General features: G+C 47.7%; 1 protein-coding gene and 1 long non-coding RNA gene across 12 annotated transcripts in view; one reads left to right on the top strand and one right to left on the bottom strand.

Moving 5' to 3' along the window:
- Positions 1 to 21368, bottom strand: part of LOC140684792 (uncharacterized) — a 28398-nt gene extending 7030 nt beyond the window's left edge. Inside the window, exon 1 of the long non-coding RNA XR_012057604.1 lies at positions 20608 to 21368. This is a non-coding gene — a long non-coding RNA (uncharacterized lncRNA). The remainder of the gene's footprint in view (positions 1 to 20607) is intronic.
- Positions 1 to 24160, top strand: part of MEGF11 (multiple EGF like domains 11) — a 253415-nt gene extending 229255 nt beyond the window's left edge. For 6 of the 11 annotated variants that reach the window (XM_030281844.4, XM_030281843.4, XM_072933990.1 and 3 more), the window contains 5 exons: positions 4890 to 5008; positions 10873 to 10939; positions 15528 to 15584; positions 21375 to 21581; positions 21819 to 24160. In XM_030281844.4, the coding sequence (XP_030137704.2) occupies positions 4890 to 5008; positions 10873 to 10939; positions 15528 to 15584; positions 21375 to 21581; positions 21819 to 21979 (611 nt within the window). In that variant the 3' untranslated portion in view covers positions 21980 to 24160. Of the gene's footprint in view, positions 1 to 4889; positions 5009 to 10872; positions 10940 to 15527; positions 15585 to 20346; positions 20530 to 21374; positions 21582 to 21818 lie in introns of all 11 variants that reach the window. The other 5 variants (XM_072933992.1, XM_072933989.1, XR_012057600.1 and 2 more) reach the window with 4 other exon arrangements.
- Positions 24161 to 24765: the final 605 nt, after the last annotated feature.

Raw genomic sequence — 24765 nt, 5'->3', positions numbered from 1 at the left:
GAAGTTAATCATGGAGCTTCTTACGGCACAGTGACTTCAGTCCTCATGCCAGGGACATTTTCCTGCATGGTGTGTCCCACATCATGGGCTCTCTGCTGAACACCATGGACTAGTTTCATATCTAGACCACACAGTAGAGCATTCCTTCTTCTGATAGCTACAAATGGGGGGGGAGAAATTATCATGGATGTCCTTTCATTCCTTCTTATTTTTGAATTTTAGCTTTGCTGGCTCTTGCTTAAGCTGCCCATTTGGGTAGCAAACAGATGTTCTTCACACTCATCCCAGGTGCAACCACCTTTCCCAGAGCTCCTGATGCCATATGATATGTAAGTACATGAGGAGCAAAAGTATTTTGGAGATAGCTGAATTCCTGGATACATCCTAAATAGCTGGGATCACATCCCTCATGTGCACTGAACCTGGAATCTCTTTTGCTCCTTGGGCTGGGAGTTTAGTTCTGGCCCTTGTGGCATTGCTGCTCTGTGTCAGGTCAGTTTGTAAAAACTCTGAATACCAGATCCTCACAAACACAAACAGCACCAGGTCAGGGGCTTTCATGGGCTTCTCTAGAAAGGATTGGATAATGGTTCTTTCCTGTTCCTCTCAGTCAGGGATGGGGATGCAGAGACTGGGCCTTTTCTTTCCTCTTACTTTCTTTGTGCCGTCCTCCTAGCAATAGAAATTGTATCACTCAAGAAGCTGCAGCAGAGTAGGGTCAGGCATCTCTTTCTGGAGGTCATCTTGCAGAGGAAGATTAAGAAGACAGAAACACACTGCTCCATCTTCAGCTCATCATAAATTACCTGCAGGTACCAGCATTGTTTCAAGTTTGGGGTTTTGCCCTTTTTAGAAGGGCATTTACAGTTTCTAGACAAGAGCTTCTGAAAACTCCCTGCCAAATCCTGACTGTCCTCCAAATCCTGACATTCCCCTACCGAGACTTTCAGTAAGTGCCCCAAGTTTGGCCTTACCAATGCTGCTTCTCTTCCCTAGAGCAGAGAGGCAGGAAAAGGTGCTGATGTGCACCTTCCTCAGCAGAAAGTGGAGAGGTGGATACTGAGACAAGCTCACAGAAAAGGAATTTGTGGCAGGCAAGACAACACGTGTGTGTCTGAGGGCAGGTGTGTTACAGAGGATGCTGAAGGACAGCAGTGATGCCTCAAGTTTTAGCTTTTATATTTTTCACATTCTGTGCTGCTTTAGTGTGTCATTCTGAGCTTCATACTAGGGGATGGAGAGCTCTCATCACAGAGCAGGGAGACAAAACAATTCCTTCTCCAGCTGGGGACCAAGGACAAATATCCAAATCTCAGCCCCAGAGCACAAACAACATGGGCTGGAGAGAGAAAAACAAGAAGGGATTTCATAACTTAAAGCTGGAATTGGACAATGAACTCCAAGGTGCCAACGGAGCAGAACTGATCCCAGGGAGAGCCCCCGGGAGCACTCGTGCATTTTGGGGCCATTTTGGTTCATCCTGGGGCAGCCCTGGCTGGGCTCTGGTGCTGCCCAAGGTAGATCCATGGAGGAGATCCTTTAATAAATCCCTGCTTTATTCTTTAACTCCATTTAGTCTCTGTTCTAGGTCAGCCTTCACAAGGCAACAACAGCAATATTGCACAGAGGGAACAGGGATTCCAACCTTCACCTGCAGGTTTGCTTGTGCATTAAAGGCAATGGATAGAATCCCATGTAAACCCATGCACTTTGGCAAGAATTCCACCTGGATGGCTGCAGCATCCAGCCTTCTGTGGGTTGTAACATTATGGCTCTCCTGAATCACCAGTTGTTCTTTTGACTGTTTACTCTTATTTGGGTAATGGTGGTGTTGTTTCTGAATAGAGTCACATACACAGATCCCTAGCTCCTGGAGGCAGCAATTTCCTCCAGCACATTTATTTCTGGAGGAGGTTTTTGGTATTTACATCCTCAGCTCCTGTGAGACTGATAATCCATGCATATGTGTGAGAGAGATTATGAGGAAAGGGAGTCCCCTGGGCAGCCCTTGGACTCTTTTGCATTTGTGGATGAAGGATGTGGCAGCAAAACACACACTTTGCCCAGCAGCCAGGGGAGAAGAAAACCACCCGTGCTGGGAGGACTTAGCCACAGCACATAGATCCAAGAGCAAACTGTCCTGAAATCAAAATGGTGCTCCTCAGCCTGAGAGCAGTGCATTACATCCAAACAAGATTTTAAAGTGTACGTTGTTTAGTTCAAGGAGATGGGACCAGAATGGAAAACTGTGTGGTAGTGCTGGAGAGCAGCAGGGATTTCTTAGTGGGACTTTCACAAAAACTTGGCTATGGGCTGAAGTGATGTTTGAGGTCTTATCAAGGTCTTAGCAAACTTTCTGGTATGGGTGAATCCTCTGCTGAGAGCCAAGAGCTAAGCAAAACTTGACACAAATAAAGCATCGTGGATCCTGAAGCCTAGACAAGACACTTCCAGAAATGATCTGCAGATGATGGGTGGTGGGAGGTGGCAGAGTGAACCCTCCTGTTTGGAGCCTTCAGCCATCTCACTGACACCGTGTGGGCAGAGAAGACCCACACAAAGAGAAGGAAGCAGCTCCATTTAGCAGTTGAGAAGTCTGGCTCTGTATTTACTGCAGAGTGCTCACTTATTCCCTTTTTTGTGGCTGGGCTGGTGCCCAGTTTCCTCAATACTGTCCTGCAGGATGGGGACTGATGCTCTGTGGCACCCCACAGCCCAGGCTCAGAGCAGGAGCTCAGTCTAATTCCCTTTTCTTTAGTCATTTAATTCTTTCCTTACTGTTTAGACCAGAATAAAATTCTCACCTTTGGGAAGAGAGAAGTTTTTTGTGGGTTGGTGTGGTTTTTTTGTTGGTTTTTTTTTTTTTAAACAGGGATAGCATTAGATTTGAATTTGATGTATTTCCAGCCAGCAGTTACAAGAGCTTCATGAATAAATGTGTAGAAAATGGACTGTGCTATCAAGGTAAATCAGCCTGGGTGGCTACTTAGGTATCGACCAGAGGGAACTGTGTAGAAGGAGTAATTCTGAGTTCAGGGTGCTGCATGCAAGGGGGGGAAAAAAGGATTTTGGGGGATGTGTACAAGCTAAGGTCATTAATTCAACACTGTGCTAAGTAGTGGAGCACTCTGGTAGAGTTTTATTTCAGCTGATTTTGGGTGCAGAGAACAAGCTCCAGCCAGCTGAGCTGGGGGAGAACTCACCTTGTCTCAGGTGGCTCCCGGTGACATCGGTGGCACCTCAAACCCCACAGCAGAGCCACAGGGTCCTGGCTCACAGCCAGTGGGGAAGGGAAGGGGGAGGGCAGAGCTGACTCCACCAACACTTTCAGAGCAGAAAGACACAGATCCAATGTCCTGTTTAACTGGGACTGTGGGCTGTGGGGAGGGAGGATGGGCCCAAGCCCCCAAAGCAGGCTGAAGGCTGTAATGCTGGGGGCACACACTGACATGAAGGGTGGGTTCCAGCCCCAGTTCCCACTGGCAGACCCCAGGAGAGATGTGCTTCCTGTTGGTTTGATTGTAAATGTCACAGAGTTGTAGCAGGGGGAGATGGCAGAGCCCTGGCAGCCTGGCTGACAGATATTCAATGCAAAGAATTCAGCTCTGGAATCACATCCTGATCTGAGATCATTTGTTAGCAGCAACTCTGGAAAACAGCTGGGATTCAAAGGCTCTGCACTTACCACAAAATAGAGCTGACCTCGAAAATCTCTTTGCATGTTTCAGCAGACAAGCAGTGCTTGGTCAGAGCTGCACATGCAGGAGCAGCTTCCCCTGAGCCCTGAGCCACAGCCCTTATGTAAGAGACACCTGCAGATAAACCCACTTCTTGGAAACAGGATATTCTGCAGTAAATTAGGCTCAATCTAGATCTCCACAAGATGTCAGCAAAGCAAAGTGCATGTTTAGAGTGAGGCAAATGCAGAGGGCAAGGAGAGGAGGTGATGGTGGCTGGGGACCCCAAGTCCCTTCCTTACCCATCGCTGCCAGCCTTCAGTAAAGGTGATGGGCTCAAGCAGCCACCCCAGCACTTCATTACCCTTTGACATGAAGATGTTCCCCACAACCAACCTCTCTGCCTGCAGTTTGAGCCCATGCTTTAGCAAAGCCCATTCATTTGCTCCTTACAGGGCCTTGGTGTTTAAATGATGCTGCTCCAGTTGAAATTTTCCATCCCTTCTCCTGATGGTACTTTGAAATGTGTATCCATTTGTTACACAGCTGGAACCAGATTGGGATTGATGCTTTCATTAGAACTGCCAGATTAAATATGATGCCTTTCTTGGTAAATTATTCTGTTTGGTAAATGTGTTTATAACTTAAATTGAGGAAGTAGATAAAATGTCTCTGAGCATACAATGTAAATGCCCAGGTTTGCCTTTCAGGGCTCCAGCTTTGGTTTTTGAAAAGCCTTTGCACACAATGGAAAACGTTTTGTACTCCTTGGTACAGTTACAGCACCTTAATTTCTAACATTACTCCTGGTTTTGTAATAAAAAGATTTCATTTGTTTCAACTGCAAGATGCTCAGGGGCTCTTCCATGGGCTAGGCTAAGGAGGCAGCTGTGTTGCAGCCCATGCATGTCCCGAGTTTTTACTCCCTCCCCTCACCTGCAAAGCAGCTGGACTGTCAGGAATGACATTATTAACACCTTCAAGAAGATAACACTGTATTTTTTAAATATTTTGCTTTTTTTCCTCTTATATTTAATGCTAATATTCAAGAGTTTCACACCATAATGCAGGATAGATTGCATCTGCAGATGTTTTAGAACACCCAGTACTCCAACAAAGATTTCTAAACTACATTGTCTCTGCTGTGTTTTCAGTTTCTTAAGAACTGTTGTGGCTTCCAAAGTATTTTGTGATGACTTGTTTTCTTCCCAGATATATCCCAGGGTAGCAGCAGTGTTCATTGTTTTTCCAATCCAAGCTACCACACTCTCTCGTGTGGGGTGACTTCACGCTTCTTTCCCAGTAATCTGGATGGAAACAGCTCCTGTAAGGTAGATATTACCCCACCCCACTGTAGCAATGTTCTTATCAGTTCAAGGAAATCAACCAAAGCAATGTCTCTCGGGCCCTGTTGGCTGCCAGCACTATTTCAAACTCCAGGGTAGCATTCCTGATGTCCCAGCACTGAAAGGTTGAATTTCCCCTCCCTGTATCTTCCCAGTCTCTGGGAATGGGAACTGCAGTCTCATGCCTGTCTGGGTCAGCAAGGCTTGGTGTCTTGGCAACTCTGAGGTATTTGCTTCTCAGAAGAGATAAATAACTCAGTAAATATAATTATCCACTAACACAACACCAGTAAATCAATGAAGCATTAATCAGTAATCTCTCTTTGCTGTTTCATTGTTTCCCACATCAGACAAACAAATTCCCTGCTGACACAGACAAGCAGAAAGATGCAAGAAGGTACCTGGGCTTTTGAGGACTGTCCTGACTCATCCAGGGACATTTTGGGAGCTCTGCTTCACTCCTGGCTCTCCAGCAGAGCTATTCCAGCCCTGTCACTGGAACATCCAGGAGCACCTTCCTTATCATTTGTTGCAATTGATTCCCTCAGACCATTCATGAACAACACTGTGACTCAATTCAGCACTTTAGCAGTAAATTTAGATATGGCAAATGGTAAAACAGCTCCTCCTTTGGAGCCTTAATAAGCCCAGGTGTGGCAAAGCAGAGGGAGCAGGGGAAAAAGGAAATGCAGTTGATTTCATCAGGGTTGTCAGCTTTAAAAATGATGATGTTTCAGGCTCTGTCACCTTAATCCAAATGTAACTGGAATGCCATATGAACAAGATCAGTGCAAAAAAGACAGTATTGTACAGGACAGGCAAAAATATCTCTACATGTGCTCCTGTAAGTAATTTCTTAGTTGTTAAAAGAAAATCTCATTAAAATGTAATAAAAAGGCTGGCTCCAGAGATTTCTCAGAGAAATGTTTAGACAGATGTGTAAATATGGTTTTTGATGTAGATGGTCCCCTTGCATCATGAATTTTTGCTCCCCAAATTGAAAGTGCAAACGCCCATAATGTCAAATTTAGGATGAGTGTCCATCTGGACCACTAATCCTTTTGCAGAAATTTAAATTAATTAAGAAAAGGTCAAAGCCAGCACCTATCCTGGATTCCCAGACTGCAGTGCCATCTTCTCCCAGAACTACTTCAAAAATTAAGCTGCTGGAAAGGTTTAATCCCCAAGTGGTGCTTTGGGACTTTCCTGGAAGCTGCTCCCCCGCTGCAGCTCTGGCTATTGTAGCCAGGTTGTCCTGATAAGCACTGAAAGACCAATAGAACTGGTATTTTCAGGGTATTTATCAAAATATATGGCCTGATATTTCCTTTAGATCTCCCACCATCTCACTTATTAATGAGAATGCTTTGCAGTACTGAATAGATGAGGATGGCCAAAAATACACTTTGTCTGTCTGCAGCTCTGCAGCCAAGTAAGACAAAGGAGCATATAAAGCTCTAATAGCTGCCTTAACGAGTTCATTTCCAAATCAGCTTGCCTGGTGCCATTCTCACTTTCTGCAGAGAAATGTGCACAAGTTGTACTTGGAGGATTCATTTCTTTAGAGTGCCAGCTGGGGTCACAAAGGAACCAGCACAGATGCAAAATGGAAAAAAAAAAAAAGGCAGAGGAATGTCAGAATGTCTGAAGTGCTGAGCCAGACCCGGGATGTGTTACCTCCCGGTGCTCCAAGGAGATCAGCCTGGAGGTGCTGGGCTGGAGCCACTCCTCTCTCTGAGTCTGGGCAAAGCACAGCTGGGAGCCCTGCTCCAGTTTGAGGAGAGTTTTCTCTCCTCTGCTTCCCTGCCCTTCTCTCCTTTTCTTTCTGTGTCTTTTGCATTTTCTCCCCTCTTTTCTTGGTGATCTCTCCACTCTATTCTCTTTTTTATTTCTCATGTCCCTATTCCTGTTCTCTTTTCTCCTCCAACTCTGCACCTATAATTCCAAATTTGTTCCTCCTCTCCCATCCCCAGGATCCCTGCCTGGGGGTTCCCAGCACTGTGTACTGACCCTGCTGCAGCTCCTAGGGTGGCTTCTCTGGAGGGAAGGAGGTGGGTGAGGCTTTAGCAGGAGCTAAAGGGCCCAGCTCTGCACTGGGGACAGTTTGTGACATGGGTCTGTCTGCACGGGATGGGAGCAGGGCCAGGCTTCAGCAGGGGGAAGGATCTCACCTCCTCATGCCCCCTCTGCCACACACACACTTGGCCACTGCTCAGGTCCTGAGGGTGAACCACTGGAGCTGTGAGAGACAAGCACCAGTGGAGGCACCAAACCCTCCCCAGTGTGTTTGGGGCTGGGGCTGTGCCAGTGGAACACAGGCAGGAGGAAAACAAGCGGGAGCCTATCAGAAGAGACTGAAAAAAGGCTTAGCTGCTTTTATCTGGCAGAATGAATGCTGAGGGGGAGCATGATTGCCATCTATAAATACAGCAAGGTAAACACGAGGAGGGAGGAGAGCTATTTAAGTGAGATGACAGAGCTGGCTTGAGAACAAATGAAGAAGAACTGGCCATGAATGCATCGAAGCTGGAAATTAGATTTCTACCATCAGATCAGTGAGATTTTGGAATAGTTTCCCAGGAAGACTAATGGGACAAAGAAATCTGATTACTGTTAAAATGGAGCTTGATCAGCTCTCTGAAGGATTGTGTGCCTGGGTGTTTGCAGTAAAAGGCAGCTGGACACAGGGACTGGGGGATCCAAGCCCTTCCAGTCCTGTCCCCAAGCCTGTGCCAGGTGCCAGCAGGAGCTTGTAGGGCTGAGCTTCATCTCTGTGCAAGGACTTTGAGAATGGATCTGCAGCTCTGAGGTTCAGGAGGAGGCTCCAGCATCTCAGTGCAGGCTTTTAACTCCCAGCACTTTGCCACAAGTAATTGCTCTTCCCACAGGAGAGAGCTTGGCAAGTCAGCTCGGGAGAAGTGCTGGAACCATTGGAGCCAAGACATGTTTTACTGTGAGTTTAACTGAAGCCAAACCTTGACCTTTGCTTATGAGCTCCTACAATAGGTTTGGCCTTTTTTCTCATGATATGTGCAACACCAACTAGTAATGATTCTGCAAGTTGCTGAGGAGTATCAGACATGAACTCAGGTGACCTTTTGCCACAGAATTAGCAAAAATTTCTGAAGCAGATACATGGAGATTACGTACCTCCATACCTGTGTCTTCACATCAGAGCTCTCATTGCTGAGCCACAGAGCAGATTTCAGAGATTTCAGATTTCAGAGCTGCTGAGGACCTGTTTTGCTCAGAGGGTGTTTGGCAGGACCACTCACAGAACCCCTCTCAGGGCTTCAAGGCCAGCTTTGCATCTGAGTTTTTACATTGTGCATGAAGTAAAAACAAACCTTACTTTTATCAAGTGCTGCAAAGTTTGTGGAGAATCCTCTGTGTAAAGGATGAAGCTGCTGCACTGGTCACAAGCAAATGGAGAATTCTCACCTTGAGCTTTTGCAAAGCTCATAATTCCATCCTCATTCCCTTCCAGCAGCAAAACCCCAGGTGTTGGTTTCTACAGACATCATAAAAATCAATTGCTATTAGATGTCCTGATTTTTTAAAGCCAGCAGTTTCACATCTATTAAAGGAAGTCCTAAATTCCACCAAAGACTTCACATAAAATTAGAAAATGCAAAACAGAGGTCACTGGAAATGGTCTGACTGGATGTCACCCAGCTAATAAAAAGGAATTCAGCACAGAAAGCAGCATTTAAGTACCTTTGACTAAAACTTGCCCAAGAAAAAGGAGGACTGCAAATACAGAATGGCTGCAGCACATTCAGGATGGGCATCTAAAACTGAGCAGCACAAGCTTGGACCAGGGAGACCTGAAGTCAGTAGTTAGGGAAATAAATGTCAAATTATTGATTGCTCTCCTGGAGGATAAAGGTATGATGGAATTCCTGCCAGCACTTCTTTGCCTAATCACCGTGGACTTAAAAACCTGGGCATTGACAAATGGCTGGTGGTGATCAAGTGGCCACTGTCATTTATCCAGCTAGTTCAGACAGGCAGATAATGACTTTGTTTACTCAGGCTGGTATCTCGTTGATCTTAAAAGAAAAGGTGCCAGATATGAGGTAGTTTTAACCAAATTGCTAAAATTACCAGCCTGGAATTTTAATGGATAAATTTACTATGAAGGATTTCTTCCTCCAGAAAAGCAATTTTGCCTCACAGTAAAAATTGAAATATTTTCTATCTTAAAAAAGAAGAAAAGTTAACAAATTATAGTGTGCTAAGAAATGATAGTAGCACAAAGAGACAGCTATAATCACATTCAGAAAAACTGCATTCAGTAAAACTTAGAAATGTCCCCAAATCATTTCATTTTAAAAAATCAATTCTAGCCCGTAGCTCTTCATGCCAAATTTTAGGTTTGTGAGCTGATTTATAAATCCTGCAAACCCACAGCTTTTAATAGAAACCCCAAGACTTTAATAAATGTGCTCTAAGTGGTGCAGCTGGGTTGAAAAATCAGCATTTGTGTTCTGGCTGCAAGTTTTGAAGAGAAGAACAAAGCTGTGGGCTCTGCTGAGGAGAACTGATGGTGCCAAGGGTCGAATTCCTCCCAGTGACCATATTCCAAATGGATCTGCTCTTCATGCCCCTGCCACTGCTGGGCTGTCCAACTGCCCCATCCATCATCCATCCATCCATCATCCATCCATCCATCCATCCATCCATCCATCCATCCATCCATCCATCCATCCATCCATCCATCCATCCATCATCCCTCCATCCATCCCTGCCTCTGCTGTCTCTGTTCCCATCCCTAGTTTGGGGAAGCACAGGGAGCTTCTGGATGATCAAGAAATGCTTCCTGGGCTCTCCAGGCTTCCTGCAGAGCTTCCTCAGTGTTGGGGACAGCAGGAGCACTGCTGGGATTTAATATTCCAATAGGCTTCAATACATCAGTGGGGGGTTTTGTTCCAGGTCTAAAAATCTATTAAGACAGCTAAGCAAAAAGGAATGATAGATCAGGAAAAATTAAATGTTGTGGTAATTGTGAATACTCTCTTTCAATTTTAACTTCCTTTCTGTTTAGCATTTTCCTGTAAATACAGTAAAATGGCAGAGCTGAATGCTTCCAAACACAGCAGGAGGCTTCCCAGTCTGGAAGCAGACACAGGAGGGCAGTGATGGCTTTGTATCTTTTCAGAAACAAGGCTGGGATTTGCTCTTGAATTGACACCTCCTCTGGACCAGCTGTATTCCAGCAGGTGTGGCTCTCAAGAGAATAATGTGAGGAGGAAAACTCAGCAGTTTTTGCACCTACAGCAATTCCCAGACCCCCCTGCAGGGCTCAGCTGGTGACCACTGATCTGTGGAGCCCCTTCTGCTCTGTCCCAGCAGCAGCACCTGCAGGGCAGCCCTGGACTCTCTGCTGGCAGATCCACAGGGGCCTTTGTGCTCCATCATTGCCCAAGAGATTTTCCTTGAACTGAGAGAACTCGTGTCCCTGCACCTCCTGTCAGTGCTGTGCCAGCAGAGCCCCGGGCTCCAGGCAGCCCCTCTGTGCATGCTGCTGTAGGGCTCTGAGCCATCCATCTCTCTGGGTCATTTTGGAGCGTGTCACCCCATGTCCACAGGCATCCCAGTCGTGCTTCCAAAGGAAATCCTGTGTTCTCCAGCATGTTTGTGTTCATGGCTTGGTGAAGTGACTTTCCTTTGTGATTTTCCCTAATGCCAGTGAACAGCTGTGCAGCTCACACACATCAAGGGCTGAGGTGGTGAGGCCAAGGCAGGAGTCACCTCCCATTTTTACTCCTGACATCCTTGGGCTGTAGTCTGGGGTGGGAACTGTCTGTCTCTTCCAGCATTAACCCATTATCATACTTTTTGAACAGCTCAGTTACAAAATCCTTGACAGAGAAACTGCAGACTGGAGACCCTACAGCTATCTGAATGAACTAGGTCAGTAATTTTTAAACACTTTAATCACTTTAGTAGACTTTAGAGCAATTCCAAATCCAAATCAGCCTTTCATAAAGGCATAAACAATAATGAGAAATATTGGTGTTGTCTTTAGTTCACAATCAGAATTGCCAGTAGTGAAAGATGGAGAATTAAAAACTGTTTCCTTTACCACAAACCACAGACTGGGAAAGCAAAGTCAATATTCATTTTAGTCTCCCTTCCTAGGCTGCTCTGTTGAATCACTATCATCTCCTCTATAAATGTTTTTTTAAGGACTAACTCAGGACATTAAAAATTCAAATTTGGCTTTTTTTTTTTTCTTTCATGCTTAGTAAAGCTTAGCACTAAATACTGGCATCTTGATGAAGGTGTGGAGCCTCTGTGGGAGCTTGGGTGTGCAATGCTCCATTATTTCCCAGTAAATCATTCCGTGGCAATTCTGAACCACCAGCCAGTGCAACCAAGCCAAGAGTGAAGTGTAATTGCCTGTTCTGAGTTTATTCTTCCTGGCTTGAGTTTTAACAGGGTTTTTAGCAGCTCTTAGCTCAAATCCTGCCCAGATTTAGTGCTTTGGATGCTATTTGTTTTCCTATCTGAGCACTCTGAGTTTGGCTCATCAGTGGCCCAAAGCTTTTGCCCTTTCCTTTCCTGGGATTAGTAACATCTCGCTGAAAATATGCAGAAGGAGGGAAAGTGCAGCATTAGGGGGTATTATGGGATTTTTAAGGTCAACTATCTCACAGCTCACATGGCAAAGGAATGAACATAGGGCAGCACCAGGCATCACATCCTGCCCCTGCCACGCCGTGCCTCACTCCAAAGATAACTCTTCCCTGCATCAGGAAAATCACAAATCTGTCAAGCTTCAGTGCAAAATCTTTTCATCCTTAACACCATCCATGTTTTCTGTGTAATAAGCTGCAGAACCACTCTTGTGCTTATCTGTATGTGACATGGAGGTGGCTGTGTGTGAGGGTTTCCAAATGCTTCTCAAACCATGTTAATTTTACCATTTTGCTGCTTTTTTTGCACACTATTTGCTCTGTGTTTAACTTGTGCTGTCCTGAGCTCCCCATGTGCCACCTCTGTCCTGCATTCATGCATTTTATTTTACCAGCAGAAACGATGCTAAATGCTTCTGCAGCAAGAATGATCTAGAAGTGATAAATACTTTAGCTAAGGAGCCTCCAGCAAAACACTCAGTTTTTTCCCATAGCATTTTGCATCCAAGATATCTTTTTCTTTTTTTCAAACTAATTAATGAAAATTAGATTTTTTTTTTTCCTTTCTTCTCAGGACCAGATTTAATGCCTGCTCATGCTAACTTCCACAATGTTGAATCCTTGCTGAGATCAAGGCTGTTTTTACATGCAAATAAAAAGTTTTCACTTCTTTTACTGTTGTGCAATAAAAGCTGCAGGTTCCTCTAATGAAAATTTCCAAAGAGAGTTTAAATCTTCGAGTTTGAATTATAAATATAACATTAAAGTCTAATAAGGTCACACAGGGAATCTTGACTTTCAAACATCATCAAGCAAGGAAGTACCACAGTTAAAAACGTGTTCAACTTTCTGATGCCATGATCAGCCTTAGTTTCCTAACACAGATGCTCCAACTCTTGTGTTGGAAGAGCAGCCAAGCCTTGGGCAGGGCTGGACTCAGTTAAAAAGTTAAAAATAGCGGTGGACAACTGCCCAACTCCTCTGCTGTGACCCCATGAATTGTCACAGAGAGCAGATGTGGGAGTGAGCCAAGGAGAGGGAAATAGAAGAGAAATGGAAGAGAAATTTGGAATGGATGGAAACTCACTCCTGGTTCTTCAGTCAGTGACTTCTCTGGTGATCCCAAAGGATGGGACCCAGCAGATGAGGAGAGCCAGGCTCCCAGAAATGTCTACAGCCCTGTTAGAAACTGCAGGTGTCCTAAACATGAATTAGAGCTGGGGAAAGGAAATTAAGAATATCCACACCAAAATTAACTTGAACACTCATCTCCTAAAACCTGCACTGATAAGGATTTTCTTAATTGCAGTGGATCTCACCAGACTGCAGGTGTTTTGCTTGTTTTGTAGGACTTTGTTTGCCAGGTTCATGTTCTTTCCAAGTGGGAAATGCAAGGACAAAGGCTGTACTTTTACTGCTGCACATTTGTTTATGAGCTTCAAATTCCAGGTTTTCAGAGAGCTGATTGTGCTCGGTGGAGTCTGGGGAGGAGTACAAGTAATTTCCATGGATGTGGACTTGGGATATCATAGTTTGGGAAGTCTCTGGTGACAAGAAGAGGTGGCTTTGTCACCTTCCTGTGTGTCACTGCCTGCCCAAGGCAGCCTGGTCCTTGTTTCAGGGAATGGCTTGTCCTTGTCTTTTCTCTCTCTCGTGTTGCAGAGCTGGAATGGTTTGTCCTGTGAGAAATCCCTCTTGCTCTGGTGCAGTCTGCACGGGGCAGGGGCAGAGCCCAGCTTCCAGCTGCCATCCCAAGCAGGTGAAAACTCCCAAACCACTGAGCTGAGCTCAGGAGAGGTTCTTGTCTCATTGTCTGGAACTGGCCACAGCGGATGCAGGCAGGGCTGGGTTTACCTGTGATGCTTTTCTAACAGCAGTCCTGGATGCAGACACTAAAGTGGGATTTGCAGCGCATCATGAGTGACTCAAAGCTGCCTTTATTCCAGAGACCAAAGGCTATAAGTTTGATTCACAGCTGACTTCACTTTTTTTCTCAAAAGCCAAAAGGTGTGTAAAACTATTTCCAGCTGAGAGTCTAATTTCACCCCAGCAGATAATTTAGCTTCAAACTTAAACCTGGACTTTCCTGAAGTGCCGCATCTCTGGCAGGTTTAGGACTTTTCCACATTAACTACTTTTGCAGTTTAAAAAAATAATGTATCTAGTATTCATTTCACCTCCCAAGGAACTCGGTGAATACAAAAAAATGGGTCATAAACCCACACTATTATAACAGATAAAAGAGAAAACTAAGGAGGAATTATGGGAATTTTTGGTTGGGAAGCTTTGTGGGGTTGTGTGGCCCTCCCCATGGGTCAGCCTGGGTCCCTTTGTTCCCTGCCTGTGCCTCTCCATGGGTGCAGCCCCTGCCCCTGGGGGCCTCAGCTGGAGCTGCTCCCCCCAGCCTTGCTCCATGGGGTGGGCCCCAGATGCTGCTTGGACACTGCTGCCCTTGGAGATGTGCTCATCCCTGGCAGGAGGAGGACGTGTGACCCCCAGGGCTGGCCTGGGGGAGCCCCAGCTCTGGGGCTGTAGGCCCAGGGATCAATTGGCTCCATCCTCCTCGCTCTGACTCTGCCCAAGCAGAGCACAGCGGGGAAAGAGCACAAAGCTCATCCTGCTGGGACAGAGCTGCCCAAACTGCCAGTCTGCCCTGCCCTGTGCAGCAGGGTGAGTCTGGGAACTGGCTCGTGGTGCAGAACAAAGCAGAAGGTGCTGGAATGGACTGGGGAGTCACTCGTGGCCAGAAGAGCCAGGCAGTGCCACCAACCCCTTTCCTGTGCTCAGGGACGGGCACTGAGAACCAGAGCAAAGGGTTGGTTTGTCTTTGATGTGCCAGTAACATATTTATTGTCTAATTTAGTCATTTCACTTATTTAGCAAAAAAAAATGAAGCTGTCATGAAAAAGGGGCTGGTACAGCATTGCCTCTAGCCAGGACAACTTTTCTGCAGAGACCAGAGGACACACAAGGACAAATAGCTGGGAGACCTCTGGGAGACACTGTTTGTGGGGCTCTTTTCCCAGTCTAACTCAGTTACTTGACTGGGAATCCCATAAGCCACAAGGACATTCCTCAGTAACCAAATCTGTATTGATTGTCCCAGTCAATAGGAAATACCAGACTCTATAGCTAAAAAGATTTAAAGGCCTACATTAGATTTTCTTTTTGATTGATATCTAGGGTAATTTGCAGGAGTAAAAATGGAAAAGGTCCCCATCCCCTTCTGTCTCAGCTTCTGTGAGGAACAGCAAGTTCCTCTGGAGCTGCACAAGCAGAATTGTTGGCTGTCAGCTCTGCTCCCTGTGCTGCGCTGTCAGAGCACAGTGGTCACTTAGGGACTGTTGTCACACCAGTCACTGAACTGTGCAAATTCACGAGCAAAGTGATAGTAGGTAATTTAAGGAGACTGTGCACACATTAGAGTGTAAGGCTGTGAGTTAAATAATACACTCTCCACAAACAAAACAAAAGCTAAAATTAGTCACAGAGTGCTGCAACGCAACCTGCAGACTTGGATTTGAAAGGGCACGTTTTAGGCTTCTTTCACACCATTCCAGTAATGAATGTCTCAGCAGATGGTTTTTATCCTGATCTCCTGATGGATGGCAGTTCTTGGTAACCCTGCAGCAGAGAGCTCTCCCTTCCAGGGAAACTCTTAAGCACATGCATAATTCCAGGCGTGCACAGACTCCCCACTAGAGCTGAGTGTGTGGTTACAGCTGAGAATGTGCTTAAGAGCCTCCCTAAATGAGGGCCTTGATGTACAATTTAGAGGGAAGAATATATGCTGCTCAGCAGTCAAAGCAATCCAATTTACATAAATATTTATTTGTTTTCCATTATATATCATTTTTATGCAGGTGCTTGTGGGATGGATAGACGTCAGAACACATACATAATGGAAAAAAGCTTCAAAGGTATGGTATCCAGAGCTGCAGAACCCTGCCCAGGTGTGAGGAGGGTGTCCTAGAAGAGGTGAGATAGGAGCCCAGGCAGGGAGGGACAGAGCCACCACCCCCACGAGCTGCCTGCCTGGCTCCCAGCACTCCTGGGCCATGAATGATGGATGCAAAGCTTCCCAGGGCCACGGGCTCTGCAGCACAGGGAACAAGGGAGGGCTCAGCTCAGGGCAGGAGGGGCAGGAGGAGCTGGCCAGGGCACACTCGGGTAGGAGCCACGGGCCACACGGGCTCTGGGGGAGCTGCTGGTGGCACAGGGCTGCACTTCCCTGCTCTTGGCTCCTGGCCACGCTGAGCTAAAGGAAAGCCCCAAGGACAGGAGCTGCCCCTGCTCGTGCCCTCTGCTGAGGGGGATTTAGAGCAGAGCTGGAGAAGAGCCCTCCCTGAGGCTGAGGTTCCCTCACACTGGCACCACTTGTGGGCACTGACTCCAGGGCAGGTCTAAAACAGGAGCTCAGATGAGTCACGAGCACAGGGCCCAGTGGTTTTACATTTCACTTTTCCTCCACGTTTACATTCTCAATATTCCAGCCCTGTCTGGACCACGGGAACGCAGTGGTTCCCACAGCTCCTGGCAGACCGGGCTGGGGTTTAGCACACTGAGCTTGTGCTCCAGAAGATGGAGCAAGGAATCTGTCTCCTGGGAACAGGCAGCTTTCAGACCGAGGTCCTGGATCTGAATTATGCCTGGGAATGTCCCTCATCGAGCCCAGGAGGGAAACAGCCTCTTCCTGCAGTGCCCTGGGGCTGCTGCCAGACCCCCTCTCTGCCATGGCTCAGGCTCCAGAGCCACACCTTGGGCTCAGCTAACAAGGAATATCAAAAGCTGTTCCACATAAAAAGCATTAACCACCTTATAGCCAGGCCTAAAGATCAACATTCACTTTTGAAAACAGCATCCCTGTTTTCAAAAGACAGGGATGCAATATTTGCTAGAACATCACCTTACCACACAGAATCACCAAAAGAAACCAACAACCAACAACCAAGTCTTTGTTGATAAAGCTAAAGTAAAAATATGGACTAGATTATGTATGTATATGATATATATAATTTATGATATGCAAAATACTCAATCCACTGGTTTCAGCTACTTCAATGATTCCCTTTTTCAAAAGAAAAATCTTATTATAATAGAGTTAGTTGTTCCCTTTACATGGAGCTACTAACTTCATTAGTTCAAACATACTTACTGTGTTTACAAAGTTGAAAGGCACCTTAAGCACATGCAGCAGAACTCCCACCCAGGGGCACAGTCACACAGAGGGGGATCAGTGGGGCACAGAAAAAGAATACAGTGACAGAGAACTGTGAAATACATTTTCAGCTGTTCCATATTTTAATTTTTAGGATCTGAACTATTTCCTTTACATGTTTATCTCTTTATAAATTGAAAAATCAGGCTCAGAAGCCACAGCTGGAAATGTTTGGGGCTGCTCAGCTGCCTCAGACAGGCAGGGCTGGCACTGGCAGGGACACAGGGACACACCAGGTATGTTTGGGAGCTCAGCTGCAGGCACTTAGGAGCTGAGGGCTCTCAGGAGCAGCTGCCTTTGGCTGGCTGAAGGTTCCCAAAGCCCCTCTGGAGGTCAATTCCTGGGCTCAGACAGCCCCAGGGCTCCGAGGCACCCCCAGTCCCAGGGGAGTCTCCTCCCAGGAGGAGCTGGGAATGTGCCCAGTGCTCAGAGTGAGCTGTCTTTGCCCTGCCAGGCCCTGGCTCGCCACATTCCTCAGAAAATGGAGAGGAAAAAACTCAGTCCCAAACAATTGGATTCTGTCAGCAAAAAGACTTGGCAATCAGGTGCCTGGTTTTTAGCTACTTTCATCCAGTTTAAAACCATGTCTTTTCCCACCAGTGTGGTCTAACTGGGGACAGCCTGTCCTGCATTGGAAGTGGTCTCTGGTGCCCCTGGACCAGACAGAGCCTTGCAGGGAGGAGGCACAGGGGGCTGTGGAAACCCTGGGCCACCTCCTGCTCCCCCAGCTCTCTGAGGAGCCCAGAGCTGGGGGCTGTGCCCAGAGCAGGGCACCAGCAGAGCGGTGTCCCCTGTGCAGCCTGGCACCAGGGCTGTGGTGGCTGAGCTGCTGTGGAGCTCCAGGGCTGGGCACAGAGATCTGCCAGGTGCCAGTGTCAGAGCAGCAGAGAGGGGCTGGCTGTCACAGTGCCAGCCCTGAGCCCTGTGGCACCGGCTGACAGGGGCTCACCAGGCACAAGGGTTTTCAGAGCAGGTTTCTGAGCAGCTTCTTTCCTGTGCATGGTGCTCAGTGATGCTATTCCTGAGCTTTTCCTTGCAGCTGAATTCTTCTGTTTTTAGAGGTTTGGTTTTTAAATGAATAGTGCTGCGCTGATGGAATGATGTGACCTCAGGCACGACCATTTTAAGGAAAAACACCCATGGCTTTGCAGAAGAGCCAGGAAAACGCCAGCAGAGAGAAGCACTGATCCCAGGGATGCAGGGCTGGGCTCTGAGAGGTTCCCCTGGTTGTTGTACAGGATGTGTCCCCACTCCTGAGAGGCAGCAATGGGCCCTCACTGGGTCACTGTCCCTGCAGCAGCACAGGCACTGCATCCCAGCAAGGGTTAAAGAGCAGGAGAGCACCTTCTACCAGTGCACAGCACCTCTCCTCAGCACTTCCACCTCGGCTGGGGGCTCCAAGCCTTCTCTGCAGCATGCCAGGGGAAATTCAGGACAGAAGAGAGGAACCCAGTCTGAGGGAGGGACGTTTCCAGTCCCTGCTAACAAAAATAAACCCTCCAAAGGTCTGGTGATTGGTATCCAGGCAACACAGAAGGCAGGGACTTCAAAATTAGAGCATATTCCCAATATTTCTCTGGAAGTCCAGTTGATTGAGTGCTTCCAGTGAGTCCCAGCACTGTGGGGCAGAGCTTTCACCTCCATGAGAGCTGCACCCTGTGGCAGGGAGGGATGAGGAGACAGCACAGCCAAGGCTCACACATGGCCTGCAGCACCATGGGCTGAGAATCTCTAAATATGGTTGTTCTGCTTAAATTAATTCATGAAACAAAATTTGACAATTGATACCAGACTTCTTAATTATCCTCAAATTACCTTAATAACAAAGTAACTCAGCTGCTTCTACAGCCTTCAGAGTTAAATCCTCCGTGATCTTGCACATAACATTTCTGGAGGGCTAATGACTCCCTGGTGTACCCAGAATCCCAAACATCCAGCATTTTATGGTGCTCTATAAAATATATTGTGTCCAAAGCAAAGGTCTGATCCCAGGCAGATGCAGAGCTCTGTTTACGTCAGCAGGAATGGGCTCTCGGGCACGTTGTTTCTCAATAGCTCCTGGGAAAAGGCAGTTCCTGGGGGAGGCCAAACAAGTCTGGGCAGCCCAAGGCTGGTGCTGGGGAGGGCTAAGGGACACCTGCCTGGGAGGTAATGCCAGCCCTAACTGCAGTACAGGTGGATTTTAGCTTAGGGAGATAAAAGTAGCTGAGCTGGATGAAATAAAACAGCTGATGTGCTGGGATTTTGCCTTTGCCAGCTCCGATGTGCCCAATTCCATAAACAAACCACACAGCTATTTACCTGCAGCTGCAGTTCTGCAGGAGGAGGAATTCTCACTCTGCTCTTTGCTGCAGCAGCCAGCAATAATTTATAATCAATATTTCCTGAATCTACACCAAACTCTTGTTTGATTTGTTCCCTCCTAGCCATGGTGTGACAGGGAACACTTTGCAGGGGGCTCTTGGGGCACAGAGGGAATCCTGCTTTTCACCCTGTGAGCATCTGCTCAGCAGCACTGCTTGAACTGGAGAAGCAAGCTGATGATAATCGTCATGTCCCTCACCCCAAAATGCAGAGCTGGCTCATTAGAGGCTGCCCAGGTTCTGCTAACGAGCTCTATGTTCCTGGAGTAGCCACCAGGAGCTGTAAGCTGCTGGCAGGTGGAGCTCAGCCTTTCATTTGTCTGTCTGTGGTTTCCTCACCACTAACACCAACAGATCCCAGACTGTGGCACCTGGATTTAAGTCACATACACAGCAAAAGCCAACACTGAGCTCACTCAGGTGCAGAAGCCTTTGGTCTCACAGGGCTGCTCCATCTCTCTGCAGAAGGATGGGATGGGGCAGTTTTCCACTCACGTGTACTGGGCTGGGGCTGGTGACACTGGAGGGACAAACCCTGCAGCCAACAGCCAGGGAATGTCCGTGCTGCTTTGGTTCCCATCTCCTGTCCTGTACCAAACCAGGCATGTTTCACTTGGAAGCAAAGGCACTGCTCGTCTCACCAGGCTGATGTCACACAAGGAATTTCTAAATTTTCTAACGAAATAAACACTGCACTGGTGCCAGGCCTCTGCCAGCCTCCCCATCCCTGGTGGTCCCAGCCCTTTGTGTGCAGTGGAGCTTCCCAGTGAGCTGCTTTCACTGACCCTGGGAGCTGAGGGCTCTCCAGCCTTGCTGGTACCACTGAAATCAGAGCGCAGAAAGGCAACCCCTGGCACCTCCCTCAGGGCTGAACCAGTACCCAGGGGCACCAGGCTGGGGGTGATGGACACACAGGCACGCAGATACAGGCACAGACACAACCCCAGAGCTGAAGGAGGGACAGTCACTCACAGTGGAGCAGACCTGGCACGTGAGGGAGCAGGACGGGGCTGGCAGGCTCAGAGCCGAGGTTTGGAGAAGTGATGTCATGTTGTCTGTCTATTTCTTAACCTGAATTTCTCTTTTTGTCTCCCATACTAGACAGCGGGGGCAGCTGGGATTGCAGCTATTTTGCAAGTCCCCCTATTTCACCGGGAGTATTTCATATATACCAGGATCTGCCTTTGTACTGTAACCCAGCACAAGAAAATGCCTCATCTTTCATTGCATCGCTCTAATTCTAAATTACTGGCACTGCCCAGCAGGATGCACACAGCAGCAATGGCACGTTCTTGAATGTCAATGTTAAGACCTATTTATTCTCTATTGTTTTTTATTTTTAAAGCAAGACTGGCACTGTACCTTGCAGCAGGCTGGTCTGTCCCAGCCAGGGTCACTGCCCGGGCAGGCCGGTGGTCACAGCTCTCATGCCAACCTTCTTCTCCCCAAGTAGTGCCTCCATCACCTCCTCTCCAGCCCAGGGGAGAGGAGCAGGAGATGTCTACAGCAAAGTGGGGAAAAAAGCAGAGCAGAAGTGAGGCTGAGATGGAGGCTTGTCCCCCTCTGTGGAAACCCAAGCATTCCCCGATTGTAGGATGCTGCCTAACCCCGAAACCAGCAGGGGCTGCACACGCAGAGGCTGCACTGGTGCAGTTCTGAGCCTGCGGCAGCGCCGTGTGCTCCAGTGCAGGGCACTGGATGTGCCCGAGGCCCCGGGACTCCCCTGCAGCTGGCTCAGCAGCCCAGGGGCCAGCAGCAGCTCCTGCTGCGGAGCCGTGCTGGGGTCTGTGGGCAGGCGGAGCGGGGTGAACACGGCTCCCGAGGAGATAGAGGGAGGGAGGGAAGGACTGCCACCTCACATTAAATACTGCTGTAAACGACAGCTAGGACCTTTCACAGGAAAACCTTCAGTACTGAGCAGGTTTTCATTTCTTTCCTGCTAGTGAGTGGTGGATGCAATGGTGTGGAACACCCAGAGCACAAGCACCGGGTGTCTGTGCTGGAGGCTTCAAGGATCTTCCTCATCCCCTGCCCCCTTGTCCCCCCCCAGCCTTCCTGCAGAGGCTCAGCTGTAATTAACCTAATTAAGCAAATGATCCTAACGCACCCACTCCGCTCTTGTTTTGCAGATTATATGAAAGAATCTGTGTGCAGCTCCAGCACTTGTTCCCTGAACAGCAGTGAAAACCCATACGCCACCATTAAAGACCCCCCCATTTTAACCTGCAAACACTCCGAGAGCAGCTACGTGGAAATGAAATCGCCTGGTCACAGGGAGTCCCCGTATTCCGAAATGCCAACTTCATCAACAGCCAACAAAAACATCTACGAAGTTGGTAAGCAGTGGGTGGCAGGGGGGTTGGTGGAGATGCTGGTTTTCCTGTCCTGGCACAAGGATCTGGGCTTGGCGTGCCACAGGGATGAACTGGCAGGGGGAAGGCCTGGGCATTGGTGTGCTGGTTTGGGGAGCTGAGCCACACTGGTGGATGTCCTGAGCTGGAAGGGAGCCATTAGGATCAGGAGTTTTGGGACTGCTCCTGATCACCACAACCCAGTTCTCCTTGCTCCCCCAGAGCCCACTGTCAGCATAGTCCAAGACAGCCGCAGTCGGAGTGCCAGCTACCTTCAGAACCCCTACGACCTGCCTAGGAACAGTCACATTCCCGGTCACTACGACCTGCTCCCCGTCCGGCACAGCCCCACGCACGGGCCTTCTTGGGACAAGCAGTCCTAGAGGGATGGACTTCACTGGGCACTGTGCTGCCAACACAGACTGTGAGGGAGCAGAGGAGAAGCCATTCCTTCCTTTCCTGTGGACTGGCAAGGACTTAACACGACATCAGCTTGGGCCAACTGCTGCTGCATGATGTTATTTATAAAGACATTTTTGTATGGGTACCTGGAACTAACGAGAGCCTCCTCCACGTGGCACTGGAGCACATCACTCCAGGAAGGTGACTTCATGCTCCAGGCAAAAACTCTCTGTGGCGTGTTCTAACCCTGGCTTTGCTGTAAAATAAACCACAAAAACATACTAAGTAGAAGGACTTCAAGATGTACATTTCTACCAACTGCATCAAGAAACCTTTTACTGTTAGGAACACGGTGACTAGGAATACGCTGGAATTTGTTTTCATCTTTGTCAAGGGAATGGACATTTTTCTGAATGAGAGCAGGGAAACTTGTCATTTCACTGTCTGGAAAGCTCATTTACTGCCATCACCATGTGCAACCTGTGCAGATCATGCTTGGTAATTAGCATTGAGATTGTCATCTCTATATTCAGTACCAGAGAATTTGAGTTGAGGAATATTAACACAGACACTTTCTGTGCAGTTTTTAATATCTTTCCAAACATCCCCTGTTCTTTGCTAATGAATGGAGTTTCCACAATGAGTCTCACACCCACTTACCACATTTTTAATGTTGATTGGCACAGGTAGGCTTTGATTTTCCTTATGCAGCTTCTCTTTTGGTAGCTAAATCCAGCAGATCTGTCAGGCAGTTTAAACTGCTGCCCCTCCAATTCCTGCCCCGGGACGCAGCAGGTTTGCACAGACCAGGCCTGGTTTCATTTCCTTTCTCAAAGCTGAGCCACATCGGCTTCTCTCTCCCATCTTCCCAAACCATCTCCTCATGATTCACTGTCAGCATGCCACTGATGACACCTCAATCTGATGTGCATTACCATGTAGTGCAACTTTATCCATTGATGATTCTACCTGAAATGTCATTAAATGGAGCTGAAACTGGGTTTTCTTTTTCAGCAGCTGTTTGTGAAGTAATTATCAAGGGTCTGACCTATGGTAAAATTTTGGACTGAGCCACCATGATATTTTTTTTAATTTATAATCTCTATTGACCTAGAAAGTAGAGCACTTGCCGTTAGTTCCTTGTAGATTTTGAGCATGAAGTAGTATTGACTCTAAGTAAGTAATTTTATTAGGCAAACGTGGAAGTAGCAAGTTGATTGCCTTTTAAATATAGCAGATATTCTGTTGCACATTCGCCAGTCTGATGGAAGCAGAGAGGACGACACCAGCCCCGTGGGTTTGCTCACAGCACGATGCCAGGAGTGACCTGCAGGGCTCAGTACTTGCAAGAGGAGCCCTCCAGCTCGGGGGCAGCAGCTGGACCCCAGCTCTGGGAACACTCCTGGAGCACCGTGGTGGGACCCAGCCATGTCCCCACAGATGGGCTCAGCCCTCAGGCCTGGGGTCACAGCCCCTGGCTCTGGGCATTCTGCCCTGGGAGCCTTTCCCCTTGGAGCCAGGACTCTCCAGGTGGTCAGGAGAACCCCAGTCTGAACCTGGACACCCCCAGGACACCCCCAGGCTCCCGGAGCAGGATCCTGCCCACGAGGTGTCCCGAATGCTGCATGTGTGCATGGGGGCCGTGGCTGATCAGCAATAGCAGTTTTGTTTTCCAGGAAAGCCTTATTTGAGATGCAAGGAAACAATTATTTTGTAGGCCCAGTAGGAATATATTTTGCATACATGAATAGAAAGGTTTACCTCAAAAATACCAAGAGAAAGGCAGTTGGATAAGGAATACTCTCATTAAGACCCACCTTGGCACCCAGCACAAGCAGCCTGAGCTGCTGGCCTGACCCACGTCTGTGTGTTGCTGTAGTATGCAATGGGACTCCAGAGAGCAGAGATGTGCTCAGTTGTTTGGTTTGGTTTTTTTCACAGCAGGATTTCGAAACCAAATGCAATGATGTGCATAGAGCTTAACAGGAAAAAAAAAAAAAAAAGCAAAACCAACAAAAAAGTACCTTCTTGTATATCAGCATTAGCTTAGGAAACAGGCACCAAAATGGCAATACTTTTTTAAGGCAAGACAGATTTGTAATATATTTGTTCACTGTGCAAAGGTATCCTACCTTGTACAAAATAAATTGAATTTCTCTCAATGTGTAGTTCTCCAACGTACTCATTTGCAGAGCAGAACTTCCAGCTGTGCACAGATCCGACCTCTCCAGGTGATGTGGCCGCTCCTCTCAGCCAAAACCCCCCAAGCACCAGGCTAGGACAGAACTGGCAGGATGGCTCAGAAAACCCAGTGATGCCATTCCAAGGTGGAGTAAACCAAAGGTAAGTGGCTCTGCACACCCTTCTCCCAGTTCCTCAGCAGTCTGACCTTAGTGAGATTCCTGGGAATGCTCAATCCCAGCTGGGAGAGCCCCTGCACACCCACCATGTGTGGTGACACTGCCCTGGGCCCCTCACAGGGGTGGACACTGGGGACCCACGGTCACCCAGCAGCCACGGGACAAGACACGAGGCAGCCCAGCAGCTCCCAGGGAGCCCAATGAAAAAATCACAGATTTGCAGTGGAAACGCCTTCAGAATTAATGAGTCCCACACAATGCAGCCACTGCTACGTGCTGAAGCTTTTCACTATTTGTGCTTCATATTTCTAAAAATCTTGTTAACTAAAGCCCAGCATGTAATCTTCTTATTTGACAAGCCACACTCAATAAGCTATTTGAGGCAGGAAACTCATCAGGTCTGAATT

This window comes from Taeniopygia guttata, chromosome 10 (genome assembly GCF_048771995.1).
Source record: "Taeniopygia guttata chromosome 10, bTaeGut7.mat, whole genome shotgun sequence".
Lineage (NCBI taxonomy): Eukaryota > Metazoa > Chordata > Aves > Passeriformes > Estrildidae > Taeniopygia > Taeniopygia guttata.
This window is presented reverse-complemented; position numbering and strand designations above follow the sequence as displayed.